The sequence below is a fragment of the Marmota marmota genome, unplaced genomic scaffold (genome assembly GCF_001458135.2).
Source record: "Marmota marmota marmota unplaced genomic scaffold, marMar, whole genome shotgun sequence".
NCBI lineage: Eukaryota > Metazoa > Chordata > Mammalia > Rodentia > Sciuridae > Marmota > Marmota marmota.
In genome coordinates, this window is record NW_026000205.1 from 16,200,679 (window position 1) to 16,222,543 (window position 21,865).

General features: G+C 45.0%; 1 protein-coding gene and 1 long non-coding RNA gene across 3 annotated transcripts in view; one reads left to right on the top strand and one right to left on the bottom strand.

Annotated features, from left to right (window-relative positions):
* The window catches only part of LOC107151532, a 25,280-nt gene extending 13,873 nt beyond the window's left edge, over positions 1–11,407 (bottom strand). Inside the window, exon 1 of the long non-coding RNA XR_001504706.2 lies at positions 11,252–11,407. This is a non-coding gene — a long non-coding RNA (uncharacterized LOC107151532). The remainder of the gene's footprint in view (positions 1–11,251) is intronic.
* Positions 11,393–21,575, top strand: CUNH19orf12 (chromosome unknown C19orf12 homolog). Of its 2 annotated transcripts, none has more exons than XM_048791015.1 (3): positions 11,393–12,041; positions 15,367–15,537; positions 19,704–21,575. In XM_048791015.1, exons 1-3 carry the CDS (start codon positions 11,783–11,785, stop codon positions 19,967–19,969), a joined length of 696 nt encoding a protein of 231 aa, XP_048646972.1. In that variant the 5' UTR covers positions 11,393–11,782; the 3' UTR covers positions 19,970–21,575. The 2 variants fall into 2 exon arrangements, with proteins under 2 accessions (XP_048646972.1, XP_048646973.1); XM_048791016.1 differs by lacking the exon at positions 11,393–12,041 and adding an exon at positions 12,056–12,074.
* Positions 21,576–21,865: the final 290 nt, after the last annotated feature.

Here is a 21,865-nt window from a genome sequence, read left to right on the forward strand (position 1 = left end):
TGAGCTCTGCTGTGAATCCTAAAATTCCGTCTTGGCGAAAATGAGGTTTAGTGGAAATTTGTTTCGGAAGAGGCTTCTTTCATTGCTTTTTCTCTGAGGAGAAGTCACCAGCTATTTGAATCTTAGGAGGATAAATCTGTGCCACCTCATGTTTAAAATAAGACATCATGTTTTATGTTTCCTTTGCTTCTCCAGCAAATAATTGTTGAGCATCTGTGTATGGTGTTGAAGGCACCAAGCTATGGCATGAGGCTTTAAATAAAAATGCACCACAGTTTTCACAGATGAACAGCAAAGGAGGGTGTCAGACCAGTGTCCAAATGGAGAAGCAGTTGCCTGGTGAGTGCAGGGGAGACAGATGCCACCGTTTGCTTCAGTCCCACATCAGAATCCATCATCCTACCTGGCACAGAAGCAGATATGGGGAACATATGCTCTCTTTATAGTTTGCCCCACAATCGACTTCAGTGCATCTGTGCAGGGTGATGTGAACTGTCCTAAATGTCTTCTAAAATAAAAAGACACCTTTGCCTTAATCATGGCTTAGAAGCTTTAAATTTACTTGGCTTAAAGGCTTTGCCACACTCCGGTGGGGGCTTATTCTCTTCTACTTTGGGTAATTCGCATGCATGAGAAGACATCATCATTTGGGTGCAGTTCTGAAAGGAGGTATTAAGGGCGAGAATTTGATTTTAAGCGATGGAAAGGAAAAAAGAGGTGTGAATTTAGCTCCAGACTCTGCCGGGGATAAAAGAAGATGTTATATTTCTGTTTGAGACGTTGCAAATCACTCTAGAATGCCCCCTGAACTTCTTCCTCAATCCACCCATCTACAAAAATGGCTGGGATTCACTCCATCTTGCCACCTCTGAGAAAGTCCTTTAGGACAATTTCAGCAATCCTGGAAAGCCAGTGCATGGACAACAAATTTTCATGCAAAGCAATGGCACAAAATACCCCAAAAACATATTGAAGGAGACTTACCCCCCCAATTTTTTCTCAAAATGATTTTGTCTTTGTTTTAACCAGAAGTGTGCCTTGAGGGTATAAATGTGTACCTGTGTATAACTGGGATGAAAAATAACCATTAAAAACCAAGAACACTTGACAAGAGTGCTTGCATCTTCTAAGGGGAGTGTTGCATAATTTGTTAGAGGAATAAATAAATTTCATACCTACAGTTTCTCTCCATTTAGAAGAAAGGTGGTCATCTGGCCTAAAAATTTGACCATGCTGAAGGTAAGACAGGTTCATAGCTTTGGATCTCCAATCACTAAGACCTGGGGTGGATGAACAGCTTCTTCTCACTGGTTATTGGAAGGGGAGTCCAGGAAGAGTTGTGGAGAAACAATGTAGGATCATTGGAGTGGGTGGTCCATCCAGAAGAGATTAGTAAGAAGCTCACAAAGCTGAGAGCCTACCTGGGCCCAGGAAACTTTCAAAAACCAGGATGTCTCAATATTCCCTCTAAGGCCAATTGAGCATTATGCTGTTACCTCTCAATGTCTCTGGTCAGTACAGACCAAGGTCTCTCAAAGTCTGTGGCACCAACCCTGTGTTAGCAACCCTTTCCCTGGGAAGATCTGGAGGCCCTGTCCATTCAGACCAGGCACACTGAACAGAGCAAAGACTACAGGAGCTGAGGAGGGAGTGTGAGGGAGGTAGAGTGACCAGGAAAAGCAGGCTCTTGCTAGATCTCTCAGTAATCTTTAGATTCTGGGCCAACATTCTACTCTAAGTGGATTAAGGGCTGAGTCACTTTTATTAGTTCATGTTAGGGTTGACATCCACCAAACCGGAGACCTGGGGACAACAAGGTTGGCAACCATCAATCAATTATTATTATTAACAATAGTAAACAGTGATAACCAATTACATACCAGTCATCTTTCTAGGTCCCAGAGATACAGCAGTAAATAAGTCATCGCAAGTTTCTTCCTTATGGATTTTGCCTTTGGGGAAGGGGAGTGTACAAATGAGGGGTGCTCCATGAAGGTGTCATAATATTAAAAAAATCCTCTTATCCAGTCCATTCTAGATTTGGCATGCAGGAAATCTAAAATGCCTGTGTCATTTCAGATTTCTATCTGGGACTCAACCCCAGCCATTGCATTCAGGGCCCAGTCTCTTCCCTAACTCTCCAGTGACAGCATAGCCCATAGTCAACTTTACATAATAACTCTAATTGATGTTTGGTTACTCACTTACATTTTCTTTCTCTGTAAAATCAAGGACACAAAGGGGCCTTATTTTTTGGGAAGAAAGTCTGGAAGGGGAGCTGGCACTGAGAGGGCCCTGAGTTCATGTTTGTTGGCTAGGGATAACATTAAACGTTAACTGACCACTTTAGTGTGCACTAACTAGACATACAAATAAGAAATGATGACTTCAGGGAGCTGGGGATATATCCCAGTGGTAGAGTGTGTGCTTAGCGTGTGCAAGGCCCTGGGTTCAATCCCTAGCACCAAATAAACAAACATATTACCAAATAGTCTTAATAATAATCATTGGTGATAACTAGTCTCCCATGACCCCTAATGATCCATGTCTGCTTGTATTTATGCCTTTACTTAATTTTATACCACGGTGACAAATGCTGGATTGTGTAACCATAAGGATATTGAAGAAGTGATGTTGTGCAACTTGCCAAGCTAGATCATAAAGATACTGTGGTTTCTGCTTTGCTTCTTGTATCATTTCCTCTGGAGGTAGTGTTTCTTAGTCATGAGGAATTTAGGAACCCCGTGGAGAGACCCGAAAGTCCAGGAACTGAGACCTCACTGTCAATTGCTAGAATCCACTTGCAGCCATCCCAGTGAGCCATCTTAAAGCACATAGTCTAGCCCCAATCAACTCTTCAATGACTGAAAGCTCAGGAGAGAGCCCAAGCTAGAACCACCCAGCTAAAGCACTCTCCAATTCCTGACCCATAGAACTGTGAGAGACAGTGAATGTTTGGCCATCTTAAGGCACAAATTTTCTTTCTTTCTTTGTTTTTCCATTTTTTTTAAAAAAAATTATTTTAGTTACACATGACAGTACAATGATCTTGACATATCATACATTTGAATCAGATGGGATATAATTTATCATTTTTCTGAGTGTACAGATTGCAGAATTACATTGGTCATGCAGTCACGTGTATACCCACAGCAATAATAATGTTTATTTTATTCTGCTGTCCTTCCATTCCCCCCTCCCCCTCCCCTCCCCTCCCATCACTTCTCTCTACCCAATCTAATGTGACCCACTTCTTTTTTTTTTTCTCCCTCACATCGTCATACCTGTATTCTGTATAACGAAGGGGGTTAAGGCACAAAATTTTGAAGTAATTTGTTACGCAGCAATAAAATATTGCGCAGGCGCGCGCGCGCGCACACACACACACAACAAAGTGAAATACATGCTTAATGATATTAGTTCCTTAATACCAACGATTGTCATTTGCTGTTTTATATAAAGCTTATAAAAGAGACTTTTAACCAATATTGCTTTTTGAAACATTTGCAACATGAAACTTTAGTAACAATGTGCCTGCTTTGCAAATACAACTTAGAGAAGCCCCTTACCCTCCAGTCCCTTCCAAACCACATTGTTGCCTTTGAGTCCCTCCTACATAGAAATTCTGGTGCTTCTACTGCAACAACACAACAGCCATGAGAAAGTGAGGGGGTTGAAGTTCAGGTTCAGTCCCAGAGTCCCAAGTGGACTGCCAAAATAGAAGAGTTTCCTGGGGAGTCTGCTCTCCAGTTCAGCAGAAAGGAAGCCTGTGTCTGGCTGGGAAGACAGCGCTCCTCATTCACAGTGCATCCTGCCTGGTGTGAATTATCTCAATAATAAAGGATAGGGAGACTCTGTTTTTTGTAAATAAAACAAAAACTCGGCCATAATTCATTAATTTTATTGAAATAGAATGCAAATGACTTGACGAAATTTAGCAGAAAGCAGCTTGGTGCAAACCACGGGTATTGTTTGGGGGCGCGATTCACATTCGTTTCAAATCCACAAACAGTATTTCCTCCGCGCCTAATTATTTCCCACTGCTCCCTTTGTCTCTCTCTCTCTGCACGCGGCGAGGAGCAAGTGTGGCGCCCTCCCTCGCCCCCCGGCACAGAGGAGGCCCAGGTCCTTTGTTTTAGGGGTGGAGAAACAAGATGCAGAAAGCGGGGCGCTGCCAAGCTCCGAGCACGTGCGTGCGGGCGAGCCTGGAGTCCCCGGCCGGCGGTCCCCTGCCTTCCCTGTCCCCTATTGTCTGCGGCATTATCCGAAGCCGCTTTGCTCCCATTGTGTGAGCCTTGTAATCTTGGAGGATTCTGAAGATATTCTGAGGAGCTTACTTGAGAGAAATCACTTGGTTCGCTGAGATCGCTGTCTGTGAACCGCTGGCACCGGCAGAACCGCCACTAAAGCGTGGGCCTCCGATCCCCGGAGCCAATCTCGGCGGAGCCAGCGAGCCAGCGAGCGCCTCCTGCCTGGTTCCGCGCTGCTCCGGGCGCTCTGCAGGCCCTGCATGGGGAGCTGCGCTGCTCCCCCTCATAGACCGTCGAACAAAACATGACAGCAACTGCCAAAGAAAATCCTGTGGTGGGGATTTATGCCACCAAGGAGCGCGGGTTTAGGGCCTGGCACCTGCCAGAGTTTCACCCAGGAATTACTGGCTGGAGATGCTGGATACCTGTTAGGTATTCCTGAATTCTTCATCCACAGAAATGGCCAAAGATATCTATTACCCCAAGGTTACCCCATTCAGGGCCAGTTCATGGCCTAATGTAAGCATAATGTACCTGAGGTCCCCCAGCAGGAATGGAGAGAGGATGGGGGCTCAGTGCTTTCATATCAAAAAGGGGTCCCAGAATGGGGATTGGAGAATAAATGAAGTTAGAAGCATGTACCCCCCAAGGGAGTTGAAATTCTGTAGTAGAAAGCAGACTTTAGGGTGACTATGGGGTAAAGTAGAGGAAAAGTACAATCCCTGAGATCCCACTTCCCAATATGGCTGAACCTCAAAAGAAGGACTTAAAAATTCCAAGGTGTCTCTCTATTAGAAGCTCCAAACATTTTTATTTTTTTAAATTAGGGATTGAACCCAGGATGCTTTACCACTGTGCTGCATGTCAAGTCCTTTTCATTTTTTATTCTGAGACAAGTTCTTGCTAAATTGCTAAGGCTGGCCTTAAATTTGTGGTCCTCCTGTCCCAGCCTCCCAAGTAGCTGGGGATTACAGACCTGCACTACCAAGGCCAACTGGATGCTCCAAATTTAAGGGCATGTTTTCCATGCTGGAAGATACTGTGAAAATGTCTCCATATTTACTGTGTGTGTGTGTGTGTGTGTGTGTGTGTGTGTGTGTGTTTACCCTTCTCAGCCTCCCTGCCTTCTAAAGATACTCAGGGTAAATCCACCCACCCACTATGCCCTGCAGCATCCTCCCAGTTCTTCTCAAGAGGTAGTGTTTTAAGGAGAACAGAGGCTTCGAGGTCAAGAGGCCTGGAGTTTTGTTCTGATTTTGGCACAGCCCTTCCTCTTTTTATTTCCTGGAAAGCTGAACATCATCTGAAAACAGGACTCTGTGACTGAAGAGCCTCTGTTTTTCCCAGGTACTAAGACTTATCTTGCTGTCAGCAGTTCCTGAACCTAAGCCTGGGAGTGTGTGTTAACAGGAACATGTGGAAATGATAGCTAAATTCAGATGCAGATTCTGAGAATGCTGGATTACTGTGGGAAGATATTCCGGGACTTTTCAGTCTGCAAATCCTTCCACTGTGGGAAGGTTGATGGGGCCTAAAGCTGGGCCTGATATCCATGATGTGAGGATCTCTCTTCCCCAGAGGTACTATCCTCTTGGATACTAAAATTATTGCCATCCAAATCAGAGAACACACTTCCCAATCTCAGGTAGGCCTTGTTTAGCTGCAGGGTTGGAGGCCTGTGATTTAACCAAGGAAAGCCCTAGCCTCCACTATTCTCCAAGTTGGGGCTACCATCTGAAACAGGATATCACCTAACCTGAATGGACCTTGAGCTTTCAACCTCTCTCTTGCCACTATCACTAACAATATTTATTTCTTCTCAAAATATGATTTTTCAGCTTAATTTAATACAAGGGCTGTGTGGATCTCTTCAGCAATAATTTAAAAAATTATGCAGATACATAAAATCCAGGTGAATTTTTTAAAAGCTGTGTGTACCACAAGCTAATAAGCGAAAAATACCAGGGTGACTTCACGATTATCTATTGGAGGAAAAAAAAAATTCCGCCATTGGACAAAATCTCAGACCTATGTTTAAAAAAAATCTAAAGCAGCATTAAAGTAAAGCTACTTAGGGAGAAGAATCCCATCCTATGAGCAATTTGAAATAAAAACTTCAGAATCATAATAGTGACTCTACCATAATTTTCTGTAATAAAACATCTATTATAACAGATATGGCAATACAATAAAAGTCCTATTGTTCCAGAAACTGTATTATAACTGAAACAGGATAATTATAGAAATACTTGCGTGAGAATTGCATGTTCAACAGAACCATTGAAACTCATTCTTCTCAGACTGAAAATAAGTCTTCCGAGTACAGAAGAACTCTTCAGCGAGGTTCAAAATGGAAAACAAGGTGGATTTTTTTTTTTTTAAAGTCACTTATGGCAGTGTAACCTTTCAGTGTCCCCTCAGGACCATCTGTAGCATGTTTCCCAGGGCCTAGCCAGCATTGAGTTCTGTACTTTATTTGGATACTAAAGTCTATAAGTAGATTTTGAAGTAGGGCATTTCTGTACATTCTTTCAAAAGGCAGACTTTAGTGTGACTCTCAGCTCTATCAAGTTCATTTGTAAGTTCTTAGAATTCCTAGCTTTTTAGAACAGTTGATGCTGGAAACGTTTTGCAGGAGCCCATTTGTATGTTGAAGACATTCAGAATATTGCCAGTCTCCTGCTCTGTAGTGTGCAAAGCACTTTTTTGCCTCTTTTCTTCATGTGGTATTCCCAATAACCCTAGGTTGTTGAGAGCTGGGATTCTCATCCTCATTTAGCAGGATTATTTGGTTGGGAGCAAGGCTGGGGATTTGTCTGGAAGCTGTGTTTGCACTATAAGCACACTGTTTCCACTTAGTGTGTCTATTTTTTTTTTTTTTTTAATGTGGCTTTGGGGGAACTGATGAGAATGAAAGAGAAGGGGCCAGAAGACCTGCAAGTCATTACTTGTCACCACTACTGACTTTTAATGTCCTATCCTGGGTAAATTTGGCACTTTATAGGACGGGGACCTGGAGGAAATTCACAGAGTAATAATGGTGGCTGAGGGACTAATGGAGTGTGCTGGGAGAAAAATAATGATAGTAGTAATAATAATGACACTGATGATAACGCACACTCAACACTACAGCAAATATGTCAAGTGGTGCTAAGTGGTGACTAAAGGGACATGATAACTGTCTACAAATATTTGAAGGATGTAAACACCAAGGAAGAAAATTAATTAATTATTTAGAAGTATGGTGATGAAGCCTGAGACAAGATCAGTGCCAGTTCTCAAATCACCTTGTCCCCCATCAATCCTTTCAGAATTAAGCTCTCCCAAGAGTAAAGGAAGGTGGCAGATGGTTCCCCTGCACACAGTGATCTTGACATAGTCCTAGCCTGATATTATTTTTATTGTCTCACAGGGTAGACATGAAGTACCATACACAGGCTCAGATTATAAAAGTAATAGCTGGCACTTGTTTACTCTCTAGTGTTATGGGTTTGACTGTATCACCTAAAAAAGATATGAAGTCCTAACCCTGTCACTGTGAATGTAGCCTTATTTGAAAATAGTCATTGCAGATCTAATCAAGTAAAAATGAGGTTATTAGGGTGGGCTCTTAATATGACTCATGTCCTTATAAGAAGAGGGGAATTTGGACATAGCCCCAAACACCCAGGGGAAAATACCATGTGTCAATACAGAGAGAGAGAATACCAAAGATTGACAGCCACCACCAAAAGATAGGAAGAGGCAGGAAAGAAATCTTCCCTGTAGGTTTCATAGCAAGTGTCTTAGTCTATTCTGGCTGCTTTAACAAAATACAAACAACATAAATTGATTTCTCATAGTTCTGGAGGCTGGGAAATCAAGGAGCCAAGAGATTTCCAAGTTTTTGAGGAGACACCAACATCCGATCCATAGTGGGGTACATGGCTCTGCTGACACCTTGATTTTAGATTTCCAGCCTCCAGAACATGAGACAACAAATTTGTTTTAAGCCACGAAGTTGTGGTACTTTATTTTAGCAGCCTGAGCAAATTAATATGCTTGGTGTGTGCCCATCAGTACACTGAATATTTCGCACATGAAAGGAATGGGGTGCATCTGGAGCTACCTACAGGAGCAGTGGAGACCTCCCCAGCCCTCCAGGACTTAGAAGCAGTATCCTGGCCCCAGCATGTGTATCCAGTACTGGGATGCCTTGGGGAAAATGGCCAAGAGGCTGAATCAAGATTCCTGACAATCCAGAAACACTAAATTGACTATGCTGCCTCCTCCAGAGTAATCTAAAATAAAATTTAGCTTTCAAAATGACACCAAGGCCATGCTAATATTATGAAGCTGCAGGGTTTGTAGGTGTGGCTGGATCACTCAGCATTAGTTCTGGTGGATTTATATTGAAAAATCCATGTAAGTTAGGAGCTGGTGCACTCAGCATCTGGAAAGTGTGCAGGGTGGAGCCCTGGCTTGAGGGGTCCTTTCTGAGTTCCTCTGCTGGTTCTATGTGTACCATCTAGCATCCTGGGAGATTCTTGGTCCCACTGAGGAGAGTGCGCTTTGTCAAGGGCAGGGTGAAATTAAATTTCATTTGGGACTTTGGAGAGGCTGTTCATTTTCATACCCCAGCGTACAAACAAGAATAACCTGGATTCCTACACATTACCTTCTTTAATCTTCAGAACAACGCCATGAGTTGGGCCCTGTTACTATTGTTATTTCCCAAATGAGGAAATGGACGCACAGGGATAAAGTCATTGTAAGCATCATGAAGACATTAGCTATATAGCTGTCATGGAGACTCCAAGGTGTGTCTAATTCACAGGACTCAGTTTTCAAAGGCCTCAGCTGTCATTAGGAGAAAGTGGCACTGTGTGTGACATTGCTGCGCTTCATGACTTCACTCATGGCACAGTGAAGGTCCCAGGTTACCGACGGATTGAAGATTTGCATGAACCTCTTACAGCTACAGTCTCTTCAACTTCAAGGTTTCCTTCCCTCCTTGCTTCTTTCCTGGCTCCAGGTACTCCCCAGCTCAGGTGTCACGGGCTAGGCCAGTTCTTTAATCTGCCGCCAGAGGGAGCTGCCGGCGGAGAAACAGGAGCGCCTCACCCAGGCCCCAAGCAGGAGACTGTGCTACAAAATTGTTCTATTCTTAACCTCAGTTCACTTTTTGAAAGTCACCCAAACCCACGCAAAGCTCCTATTCAGAAACGGACAAGGTTATTTCACTCCAACCAGGGACAATTTGATATTAAGTGCTTTGGGTTCTTTCTTACACGGGGGCGGAAAAGAACACCAGTAAAAAAATTACCCTGGCAGTGGGAAAAGTGTTCATTCTCTGGGCGCGCACAGCACCATGGACAGCTGGGCAGAATGCTGGTCATAAATAAGGGTTTGGTGTTAAATGGACTCAGGCTGGAATCTGCACCCCGACACTCTTTAACTGGGGCCTTGGGTGGCCCAACCGCTCTTGCCCAGCTTCTCCCTCCGTCATAATATGGCAATGATAACTATGCCTTCTTGGCAGGGTTGCCGTCAATGTTAAGTGCGGTGTCCTTGGAAAACCTTCAGAAGATTTGAGACGGTTCACCGCCAGCCCTCGGGTGTCTGGGGGAAAGAGTCTTCTAAGTATTATTCCTCCGCCCTGTTACCCCGCCCCTTCTCGTCCTCTGCTTCCTCCCGGGAGGTTTCCCAGCTCAGCTTTGCCCTAGAACTGGGATCCGCCCCGACCCCTGGAACTCTAGGAGCAGAGCCAGGGCGTCTTCTTTTCGGACCTGGAGGCCCCTAGCTGGTATCTGACCTTGTCGTGTACATTCACCAAATACTAATCCAGTACTTTTAACCTCCAGGTGCCCCTGTGCCCTCTCCCACGCCCAGACTGCGGGGAGAGAGCCCCGAGGGTCTGAGACCGCGAGCGAAGGCTCAAAGGCAGCCAAGGTCTCCCAGGAGAACCTTCCAGGGCCCCCGGATCCAAAACCGGGGGTGGGTGTCAAGTGGCACCGCCTGGCGGGTCCAGGGACTCCTCTCCAGGCGTCCTCTCCGGGCTGGGTCAGCCGGTGTGGGTCGTTGGGGAGGATGGGAGTGGACCTCCCGCCGCGCGCGCTGGCACCGCCCCCAGGCCGCCCCCAGCTGGGGCTCCGACCGGCTGCGACCCGGCACGAGTCTACNGGTAAAGGTGCGCCCAGGGCGGGCCGGCCCGGGGGCCACGGGGCGGAGAGGCGAGACGAGGGGGCGCCTCGGGCGAGCTGTGCTCGTGTCTGGGAGTGCCTCTGGGCCCTGACCCCCAGACCAACCTCACTGTGTCAGTGGACACTGTTAGCTTATTCACTCCCCATATAAAGAATCTGAGGCACCGAGAGGCCAATGCTATAAAAGTAAGCAGCACAGCTGGGACTAAAGCCCTGACAACTTAAGCCCAGGGCCTTGGCTCCAGGTCCCGCGCCCTCTCCCGCAGGAGCTCCGAGATGCGTGGGTATGGATGAGTGTGACACAGATAGAGCGTGCACACAGGTGTGGATAGATCTGATCAAGGCAGAATGTGCACGTGGGTATGGGTGGGTGTGGGTGAATGTGACATAGGCCGAGTGTGCAAGTGGGTATGGGTAGGCCTGCTTGTCAGAGCCTGTGCAAGGGCGTGAATGGGTGTGTTGTAGACAGAGTGTGCACATGGGTATGGGTCCGTGTAATGTAGGCAGAATGTGTGCGTGGATATGGATAGGTGTGGTGATGTCAGTGTGCATGTGGGTATGGATGGGTGTGATGTAGGCAGAGTGTGCACTGTGGGCATGGGTAGGTGTTACAAAGCCTGATTGAAATCTCAGCCCGGAGGATTGCAGACCAGCACACCAGGCCTTGCCCTGTGGGAAGAGGATATGGATGTTTAGAGGCGATCAGAAAAGGGTGTCAGTGGTTTAGGAAGAAAGATTAGTTTTTGTTGGCAAGAGTTAGCTTTTTAAAAAAGAAATAGAGATATTTTTGAGAGATTATAAAGTGACCAGTTTACTCACCAAGTAGGAAGATAAGGTTAGTGCCTCTGGCAAGGGCTATGAAAGGCCAATGCCCTGCTGAATGTGTGTGTGGGGTATGGGGGTGTCAGTCCCTGCTCAACCTTGAACTCCTTGGACTCCACAGGAAGGCAGGTCCAGTGTGGCCTGGTCTTTTGATTTTTCAAGAGAAAACAGTAATCTGGGATGTATCTGAAACCTTACTTTTAGGTATTGACAAACAATTAGTTAAAATTTAAAAACTCTGTGGGCTAATCCAACAGTGTTTGTTGGTGACTTTTGCACTGGGGCATAGAAAGGTGGAAAGACAAGTGTACAAGAGCCAGTGTGCAAGGGTGTGAATGGGTATGGAGTTCTGTAAATGCCTTGAGAAGTAAAATGTGCTGAAGATTGAATGAGCGAGGTCATTACTCTGACTCTTAAAAGGCTGCCCTTACTAATTTGTGTGTGTGTGTGTGTGTGTGGTGTGTTTCGTTGGGGATCAAACCCAATGGCTTGCACATCTTATCTAATATTTTTTAAAGAACAGGGGATATGGAGGTTTGTGTTACCTCTGAAGCCTTCTTTTCCTTGTGTGTCACAATCTGGTGGAACTCAGAAAAAGAGACTGCTCTCCAAGGAGTGGGCTTACGTCTATCTCTTTGTTCCTTTCAGAACCCTGCTGAAATCAGCAGACCAGTCTGGGTACTTGCAAGAAGCTACGGAGTCAGTGGGCATTTGTCTTTCCTGTGGCTGACAGATGGGCTTCCCATGACCACAGCCTATTTTAAGGACAAATCAGATTCTGAAATAGGTGTGATATGAGGGAAAGGCTCACTCCTGTGAGGTATTCCTCCTCCCTCCTCCCTCCCCTCTTTTCCTGCAATTGCAGACAAAGGCAGCATTGAGGTGGCAGAGGGAGTAGCAGGACAGGCTTCTCTCTTAATCTGGTAAGCCTGAAGCTGCCAGGAAACTGATTTTTAGTATAGGCTCAGGAGATGAGGTCACAAAACTTTCTTCCAAACAAGAGTCTGTTGATGGTCTAACTCCTGAAATTATTCTTGCAAGAAATTTAAATCAGCCTTCCCTTGGATTGGGGCAGCCTCAAAACTACTGCTGCCTGTGGTGTGAAACTACTGAAACTCAGCTGCAGTGGGGCCCCTTCCTCTACCAGCTGTCTTAACACTATGGCGCCTGCTGGCTGTCCCTTTCTGCAGTGTCCTAGGCTTGTACCTTGGTGCTGGCCTGGTGGAGGTTAGAAGTGGTATTTGCAAAATGATGTCTCATTAGCCCTGTGGGTTTTGACTTAGAGTCATTCAGAGGAGGTCTAAATTGAACCCACAATTGAGTGAGTATAATAGGCTTGCTTCATCTGCAATTTCACTTTCTACAGTTCCAGTTGCCTGCAGTCAAATATTAAATGAAAAATTCCAGAAATAAACAATCCTATGAAATTTTAAAAGTTCATAAGTTTTTAATCATGTACCATTCTGAGTAATTTGATAAAATCTCATTCCATCTTGCCTGGGATGTAAATCATCCCTGTGTCCAGCATATCCACACTGTATATGCTACCCACCCGTTAAGCACTTAGTAGCTATTGTATCATGGAACCACAGTGCTTGTATTCAAGTAATATTTATTTTCCTTAATAATGGTCCCAGAGCTCAAGAATAGTGATGCAAAGTAGGCATCAGAGCATAAAACAAAAAGGATAGATTAACTCCAGTTAGCATATAGGATAAATCAAACAGAAGTGTGGTGTTATCCATACTTTCAGGCATCCACTGGGTGTGTTAGAATGTATCTCTCATGGATAGGGGTGAATTTCTCTTTCTCTCTCTCTCTCTCTCTCTCTCTCTCTATATATATATATATATATATATATATATATATCTGATTTCTATATTTTTTAAACATTTTCTTATTGTATAGAAACTGTTTTGAGAGAGTAGGTCCATAATTCTGCAGAAAACCTGTATTAAGAATGGTACCCGGGCACTGGTGTGGATGGCAGCCTTGCAGACCAAGAATGGCAGGGCCCAGAGGCCTCAGGCTTTCGGGAATAGAAGTTCCCCACAGTCTTCAGGGGGCTTTCCTGAGACCTGGGCTATGCCTCCCTTTTCCCAGTATAATTGACAGACAAAAACCTGGCTATAAACCAGAGCTAAGCTAGAAGGTGATTAGATATTTTACAGTAGGCTTTTTAGCCTTTTGAAAGGTTTTACCATAAAATTGATTTCTTTGGTTATCTTCATATGCATCTGAAGTAAAACTCATTTTGTTGAACTGCATTGCTTTTTAGGACCTTGGCCACTGGGTAAGTTAAGTTATGCCCTCTGTCTCCCATGTTTAGTTCCTTCCCTGTGATAATGTGGTTTTATTATTATGGCATTTATGTGAGGACAAGTCCTGACCACTAGAAGAGCAGGAGGAGTTCTCTTACAGGGAGCAGGAGGAGGGGACATTCATTTTGTATGGAACACAGGGGCTGGGGCAGGGCCTGGAAGCCAGTAGGACACAGAGAAGCTAGAGCCGCAACAGGCATGCATGAGTTCTCTGCATCTTAGACCCCACATGGCCAAAAAGACACATCTGGGGGACACTTGTTGGCAACTTCTGAATTCAAGGTAACATCCTGGGTAGTGCTCTCCCAGAGTCCTATTGCCCCAAGTAAGGTCCAAAGTCCACCTGCGCTTGTATTTAACAAGATCTTAAGTGCTCCCTATGCACTTGTGGAAGAGTCATCACCTAAAATATATCAAAAGGAAAAAGAAGAAAAATTTTTGGTGGCTAGAGCACAGCATACTTCTTGTCCCTCCAGGAAGGCAGAGAATTTCTGAAAACCTGTCTTTGTAGTAAGGTGGTAGGTCCATGGGTTCATTCCAAGGGCTGAAAATTCTCTTCCAGAATCAAGAGGACAATTTATGGGAGACTTCTGGTTCTGGATTACCCCTGGGTCAGAAAGAGCTCACGTAGGTGAAAGCTGCTGAGACATAGAATTTGCCCCAGGATTTCTTGGTCAACTTCCTTTTAGCAACTGTTTCAGTATTTCAGCCTGAAAAGGGAAGTGTGTCAAGAAAGGAAAGTGCTCACGGTAGAGTCTTGGGATCAGCTGAATCTCCAGGGAGAAGCACCACCTCTGCTGCTCTGATTTTCCTTCTGTCCCTGCCAGGAGACCTGGTGTGTGGGACTCTTCATTCCTGCCCTTCCCTGGATTGACAGAGCCCACCCTGCCCTTGGCTACACTCTGCCTATCATTTCTGTGCCAGCATGACAAGTTTTCGGACCCCAGAGAATTATTGTAAAGGTCCATCTGTCCTTTTTCTCACTTACATTGCAACCCCCTGGAATTATTTGATTTATTTTATTCTCTGGTTGCTTTATCTTATAGCTTCATCTTGTCCTTGTTTTTAATGTCCCATGTGGAGAACTGTAGGCTTTTGAGGACTAGCTGATTAAAGAAGCCAGTGTTGTGTATCGGAAAGACATTTGGTGCCATCACACTGAGAGCCTGCAATGTCCCATTCTCAGACTGGTCATTTTGTATCCATCTTACTTGTGCCTTACAAGAGTCCAGCATGTATGTGGCTTATCTCCACCTTAAAGTGAGGTTATCCTATACTCAGCTGCAGGTCACACAGCAGGCAAATGCCAGTGTGGTCCCAGAGTCCTGTCCTTTCCCCTTCTCTGGCTTGGCGCTCACTCAGATGCCCTGTCACATAAAGAGAACATGAGGCTGGGACTTTCTGGTCTCTGCCAGGCTTTGTGTGTTGAGGATTGCCTGAGCCAATTGAAAGGCCGCTGATGCAAGAGAGGTCAGACGTGCCTCCCTTGTGATAAACTGGTGGACCATGTGGCTGGGGTTGCTCCTTAATCCCTCATAAATCAGAAGTTAATCAGAGGGCAAAGAAGACCTTTCATCTCCTCTTCTGCTTCTGTTTGCTTATTAACTAACTGCTGCCCTGCTTCTCTGTGACAAAGTCCTTTTCACGTGATGGGATTCAGTCTTTTGCACACACAAAAAAACCTACAGTCTCTCAGAAAATGGGGACATTTCTTTAAGAGTTTTGGAAGAGTAACATTTGGGTGGAAATAATCTTATACCTGTTGAAACTCTCCCTTTGATCCCCCTGTAGAGTCTCCCAAGATGCCCATCGTAGTGTCGGACATCATGAAGCTGCTGTGCTCCGTCTCCCAGGAAAGCAAGATGAAGGCAGCTGTCAAGCACTCTGGGAGGGGTGCCCTGGTCACAGGGGCTGTGGCCTTCGTTGGTGGTTTGATGGGTGGCCCACCAGGACTAGCTGTTGGTAAGTGTAGGTTCTCGCAGGTACAGCCAGACTCATGTCATGAGTCTTTGGAACCACAGGGAGGAATGAACCTCTTAAGAGTGACACCACCTGGCTTGTACAAGGAGTTCGCGGAGTTAAGGTTGTCTGTGAAATGACCTTCATGTATCTGATTTGTCTAGTTAGAAACAGAAGCTTGTGTGTGAATTTCTCAGGAATGCAGATATTCTTGGCAGTGGCTTTTGTGTCCTTAAGACTAGGAGGAAACATTGCCCCAATGCTGTCTGCTGACCCTAGGAATGTGTCCTAGTCCAAAGATATCAAGGCGTCTGGGTCCCTTGGATGTCCCTTCCCCACATCATCATTATCATGTCACTTCAGAAGGGAGCCAGGGAAGTAGCTGGGACTTGCTGAGCACCTACTATGAATGGAAGCTGTATGGCCATCTTTCAAATGCCAATTTGTTCAAGAGACCTTCACCCTTCTGAAAGCAAAAAGTTCATGGAACAAAAACAAGAGAGCAATTGAAGCAAACTGCTTCAATTTGGGAACCAGTTTCTAGCAATGAATGAAAGTTTGGCAAATTTTCCCATTGTTCTTTGGAAACAAGATAAAGTTAGTTCTTTTGGATTAAGGGAATGTATTAGTTAGCTTTTCATTGCTATGACCAAAACACCTGGCAAGAACAACTTAGAGAAGGAAAAATTTATTTTGGCTCATAGTTTGAAAGGTTCAGTTCATGGTGGATGGACTCCGGTGCTGTGGGCCCTAGGTGAGGCAGACATCATGGCGGAAGAGAGAGGTAGAGAAATGCTGTTCCACTCATGGCAGCCAAGCAACTGGAGGTGGGGGGAGGTCTGGTGGGGGTAGCACAGGGAAAATGCACCCTTCCAAGTCATATCCCCAGGCACTCCCTCCTGCATTCATGTCCCACCTGCCTACAATTACCTCCCAATAGTCCATTTAAACTAGGAATGACCGATTAAGTTACAGTTCTCATAATCCAATCCTTTCACCTTTTAATATTCCTACATTATATATGCAGGAGCTTTTGGAGGATACCTCATATCCAAATCATAACCGGACAAGAAGAATTCCTGTGTTCCAGGCCATGGAAGTTCTATCTGGCTCAGGGTTGTGGCCCAAACCATAGGCTAGGAGGGAGGCAGAGAGCTGGCCACCATCCAGATGAATTGAGAAGAGCCAGATAAGGCCTCCCTCAAGGTGGCCTCTAATGGACCCTGAAGCATAGTTTAAATGGTGTTCTCATGACAGCTTGGCACCTGCTGTATTGGGCTTCAGGAGATATTTATGGAATGACTGCTCGGTGCTGGGCAGCCTTACTGGGGAGTCAGGGGCCTCAGAGAGTTCACAGCCCAGTGGAAATCCTTGTACATGATTGCAGTCTTCTAGTGCATGTAGGCTGGAGAGAGACCACTTTTATGCTGAGGTTGGCTTCTGTTTCCCAGCTCACTGCAAGGCTTCCTGTCCTCTTTTTTTCCTTCAGTAGTAGGATGGACCTTCAAGGACATTTCATTAAGCTACGGCCACACTGGGGAGAAAAATAAGCATGTGGGTGGCCCTAGACCTTCCCAGTATATATCACCCTTTCAGCTCTGTGAATTTGCAAGTCCTGACTTCAGCTTCTTGCTGTCCAGGAAGAAAACCAAGGGAAGAGACAAGGCCACTTCCTTCTTCCTCAGTGATATTCTAAATCTTTGTCCCTACCCCCATCTAAGTGCTCAAGGCAGGACTTACTGAGATAATTTTATCATATAGCTGTGCCCCGTTGCCATTTTGGGAACACATATTTTATTCAGATTGAGTGAAAGCTGGTAGAGAACAGGATGTCTGTATAGAGAACCCCAGGGATTCACTACTTCCAGCCCCTGGTCAGGGGTGGAAGCATCATTTTACCCAGAAAACAAAGGAATTTTTTCTTCTCCAAAGAGCTAGTAATTTGCTGGTCGATATTCCTGGCGACTTTTTGCATTAAGTGCTGCTGTAAATCAAATATTGATGTTCTCATAAAGGTTTAGTGCAGATGAGTGCAACTCTTGTCGGCTCTAAGCATTTCACTGGTGTCATGGGGAAAAGTTCAGTAAAACTTGTAAATTAGCTGGTTCTCCCTCTCCAGGATTTTTTTTTTTTTTTTTTAAGCAGAAGTGAACCTGACCAGGGCCAGTATTCAGCTTCCAGAATATGAGGCTGGCTCTGGTCCCCATATAAGAGGAGGCATTGGCTCCAGGTACCTCCCTGCTTGGCTTTAGGAAACACAGGTTTTACTACCTGTCTTCTCAACCCAGCCTGGGAGCAGGTTGTCTCTGGCCCAGGTTTTTTAAAATTTTTAAATTTTTTATTTTTTGGGTTTTTATCCCCCAACATTTCATTTTGGAATGATATTAGAGTTACAGAGAAGTTACAAGGGTTATGCAGAGAATTCCCATACATTCTTCACCCTGTTTCCGTTTCCCCAGTGTTAATATGTGTGATGGTACATTTTGTCAAAACTGTGGAACCCACACTGATCCATTATTGTTAACTATTCTCAAAACTTGAGTTGGCTTTGTTTTGCTCTAGGATCCAGTCTAGGATGCCACGTTGCATTTAGTGGCCCTGTTTTCCTTAGTCTCTTCTGTTTTGTGACAGTTTTTTACTTTCCTTGTTTTTCATGACCTTGTTTGTTTTGAAGAATATCAATCAGGTATTTAGGTTTGTTAGTTTAGGTTCCTCTGATGTATTTATTATGAAGACTGGAGTTATGGGTCTTTGGAAAGAATAACTCAGAGGTGAAGTTTCCTTCTCTTGCATCATTTCAGGGAGTACATGACATCTCTGGTGAAGTTGACCTTGATCATTTGGTTAAGGTCACACATGCTGGGGTTTTCCACTGTAAAATTTCTGTTTCCCTTTCTCTATTCTTCAGGAGTGAGTCACTAAGTCCTGCCAGGCTACATCTTTAAATATCTGATTGCTGATATTTAAAAATTGTGAGATGTTTTAAAGGCATAAATCTGGTATTCCACATGACAGAAGTTGGCTGGCATAGGGTAGCAGCTGTTCCTTGAGACAGGGACCCAGCTCCCAGGTCACCACAGGCCCACTCTGCCCATTTCACTCCTTTTGATCACCCACCTGACCCTTGAAGGTACTTGAGTTTGAAGCTCCTGATATAGGGCACCTTTCCTCACCCTGCACCATCCTTTACATGGCCTATGGAACTTTCCATTATACCAGGCCATCAAATCCCAAAATAGCATGCCTTAAATTTGAGGATAAATTTCCATTTAAGAATAATATTTAGGGCTGGGATCGTGGCTCAGTGGTAGAGCGCTCGCCTAGCATGCACGAGGCACTGGGTTCGATCCTCAGCACCACATAAATGTAAAATAAAGATATTGTGTCCACCTAAAAAAAAAACTAAGAAATAAATATTTTTTTAAAAAAGAATAATATTTGGGCTGGGGATGTGGCTCAGTGGTAAAGTGCTTGCCTAGCATGCTCAAGGCCCCGAGTTTGATCCTCAGCACCACAAAGCAACAACAACAACAATGATGAGAATAATGTTCCTGCCCTTGTTTGGTAGAAGAAAGAGAAATAGTAAACTAAATTCAATTTGTTATTTGTCATTTTATAACTTGTAGGTGTGGTATAAAAAACATTGCTTTAAGATAAGAGAAACTATCTGTCCCCAGGTTCCTTTAGCCACATAAGTTCTCTGGAAATTTCTTGAGTTCAAGGGCAGGGAGTGTAACAGCCACCTATTGAAGGAAACTTGGCCTCTCCACAGAGATGGTTTTACTCTAAAAATGCATTCACTCTTCAGCCATCTCCTTTGTGATGGGGGAGAAATTTTTATGGAAGCATGGTAGAGGGGTGCTTCTTCAGCTCATGAGGAAGGTTTTAGTTAGCACAGTTCTGGGAGAAATGGTTATGCTTCATTCTATATCTGAGTGTGGAGCTTAGGAAAGGGCATGTTTGGGTGTCAATTATCTGGGCAAAATGGACCAAAGACCACATAAACCTTTGCCCTCCCCACTGCCTGGCAGAGCTGGCGTGAAGCCCAGCTCGTTCTGACCACTCAGGGATGCGCCACCCATCATCACCATAGACATGCTCTCAGCAAGGACCTAAGGCCATCGTTGATGAATAGGGCCCAACTAATGGAACCCTTCCTTGTTTTCTAGGGGGGGCTGTAGGAGGTCTATTAGGTGCCTGGATGACGAGTGGACAGCTTAAGCCAGTTCCACAGATCTTAATGGAGCTGCCTCCCGCTGAGCAGCAGAAGCTCTTTAATGAAGCCACTGCCATCATCAGACACTTGGATTGGACAGACGCTGTGCAGCTGACTACTTTGGTTATGGGCAGTGAGGCCCTGAAGCATCAGTTAATGGCAATGCTGGTGAACTATATCACTAAGGAGCTGCAGGCTGAAATTCAGTACGATGACTAGGCTGATCCTCTGAGAAGTGGCGGTTTCGCTTCAATAATTCTTTGATTTTCCAAAGGTAACGGGGAGTTAGGGGGAAGCCCAGTGAATCCCCTTGAGAAATCTGCACATCGTCAGTGAATTACCTTACACTGGAGTAGAAGGTCCTGCTGCAGTGGCTACCACTGTACTGGTCATGGCCAGCAGTTATTTATGAAGAAGTCGTGTTTCTCGCTCGCTTGTGTGTGCTGAGGTACACTGGCAGCACTTCTTGATTGTGAAACTGGAGAGAGCAAAGGCTGAGCGTTGTAGGCCTTGGCTTTTATGAGTCTGGAAGAAGGTTATCGTGTTCAGCTGATTTGCTAAGTGTACTTCCTCTCATCTTGTGAAGATGGCTTCTCTTCCAGACACCTGTTGCAGGACTGGACCCCCCAGGATCCAGGATCTCACTCAGAGCCAGTCTATGCCACAGTCATGAGTGTGCCCCTCTCTGCCCAGTGATTTCTCAGAGAAATCACGGAGAGTGGTTAGCCTGTTGAGTGAAGCTGCAAATACCAAGCAGGCTGGGCCCATCTCCCACTAGCTGCCCACCTTGTTCTTCTCTTCCTAGGACCTTGTTTCCCCACATGAAAACTCATGGTAGTTCTTGAGTTAGACATTTTAAATGAAATATTTTCAGTACAAAGTATTGCTCTTACATAGGGGAATCTTAACCCATCTGTAAGAAATGTTCCCACCCTAAAGATCCCCCTAATATCATATTTACTTTGCCTTCTGAAATTCTTGACAAATTACAATAAATTTTTTTTTTCTGAAAAGTCATTTTCCTTTGTATTTTGATGCTTTATAGCATCACTAGCATTTCAAAGGTTACACATGGAACAAAAGTGAAGGTTTCAGATTTGCAGCTTTGAGGAATGAAAGAAAGTTCCCCCAGTTTCGATGCCTGAGTCAGGCCTTCCCAGGCCAGCTTTGGCCCAGCATGTGCTGCCAGTGTACATGCACCATCCCCAGCCTCCTCTAGCAACTCTAGAATGTACCTCTGTGCCCAGGCCATGGGATAGGGCAGGGATGGCATCAGGGCTCTCTCCAGGCACTGCAGCACAAGTTCTCTGGGATGCAGAGGAAGGCGCTTCTGCTGAGGGCAAGCTTAGAGGAGAGTTGGTGTCCCAGCACCTCCATGTGTATAAAGAAAACTTCAGGGTGAATGATCACCCAGGGTGATTAAGGAAGGATGGAGCCTTTATCTCAGAGAAACTGCTCTTCGGCTGGCCTAGCACAAACCAAGTGTCCAGGCACAGGCCATACTCCTGGAGCTAATGAAGTCACTTTGATCCTTTGTATCCAGCTTGAGTTGAGTTGATAAGGGAACAGGATAGGAGTCAGTTTTCTATCTGTAAAAACTCAGTGTGGCCCTCCTTGTTGACCTAACCATTTCTCTCCTCCTGATAAATAAGTCGCTCATATGGTCCCTTGGACTAAAAATATAAAACAGGGAATCCCCAACCCCTCATTTATTTTTGTAGCTTCAGAGGGCTCTAAAGTTGCCCTCTTTTTGGTGTAAAGGTACAAACATTGATTTACAGATATAAGAGAATGAAACCAGAATAAAGATTTTTTTGGTCCATTGCTTCAGAGTTCAAGTATGCTTTTTCCATTTTAAACAATATGCCAAATTCTGCAATTGCTTGTCCCTGATCCTCCTGGAAAAATCAGGACTGCAATAGACTTTCCTTTGTTGGGTGATTGGGCCCTGCCAATTTATACTCCTGTATGGGGTCCCACTCTGTGCCAGGCCCAGGGCACACAGGTGGTCCCAGCTCAGATACCCAAGGTCCACTGGAGCTCCTCCCCTCACCTGCCTGCCTCTATCCTGGAACAAAAACCAGGGAGGTGATGGTCCCAGCTTCTGACCAGGTT

Coding starts and splice junctions, on each gene's coding strand:
- CUNH19orf12 (XM_048791015.1), top strand. CDS start 11,783: ATGGAGGTTTGTGTTACCTCTGAAGCCTTCTTTTCCTTGTGTGTCACA. Junction 12,042..15,366: donor CAAATCAGATTCTGAAATAG/GTGTGATATGAG, acceptor ATCCCCCTGTAG/AGTCTCCCAAGATGCCCATC. Junction 15,538..19,703: donor CCCACCAGGACTAGCTGTTG/GTAAGTGTAGGT, acceptor CTTGTTTTCTAG/GGGGGGCTGTAGGAGGTCTA.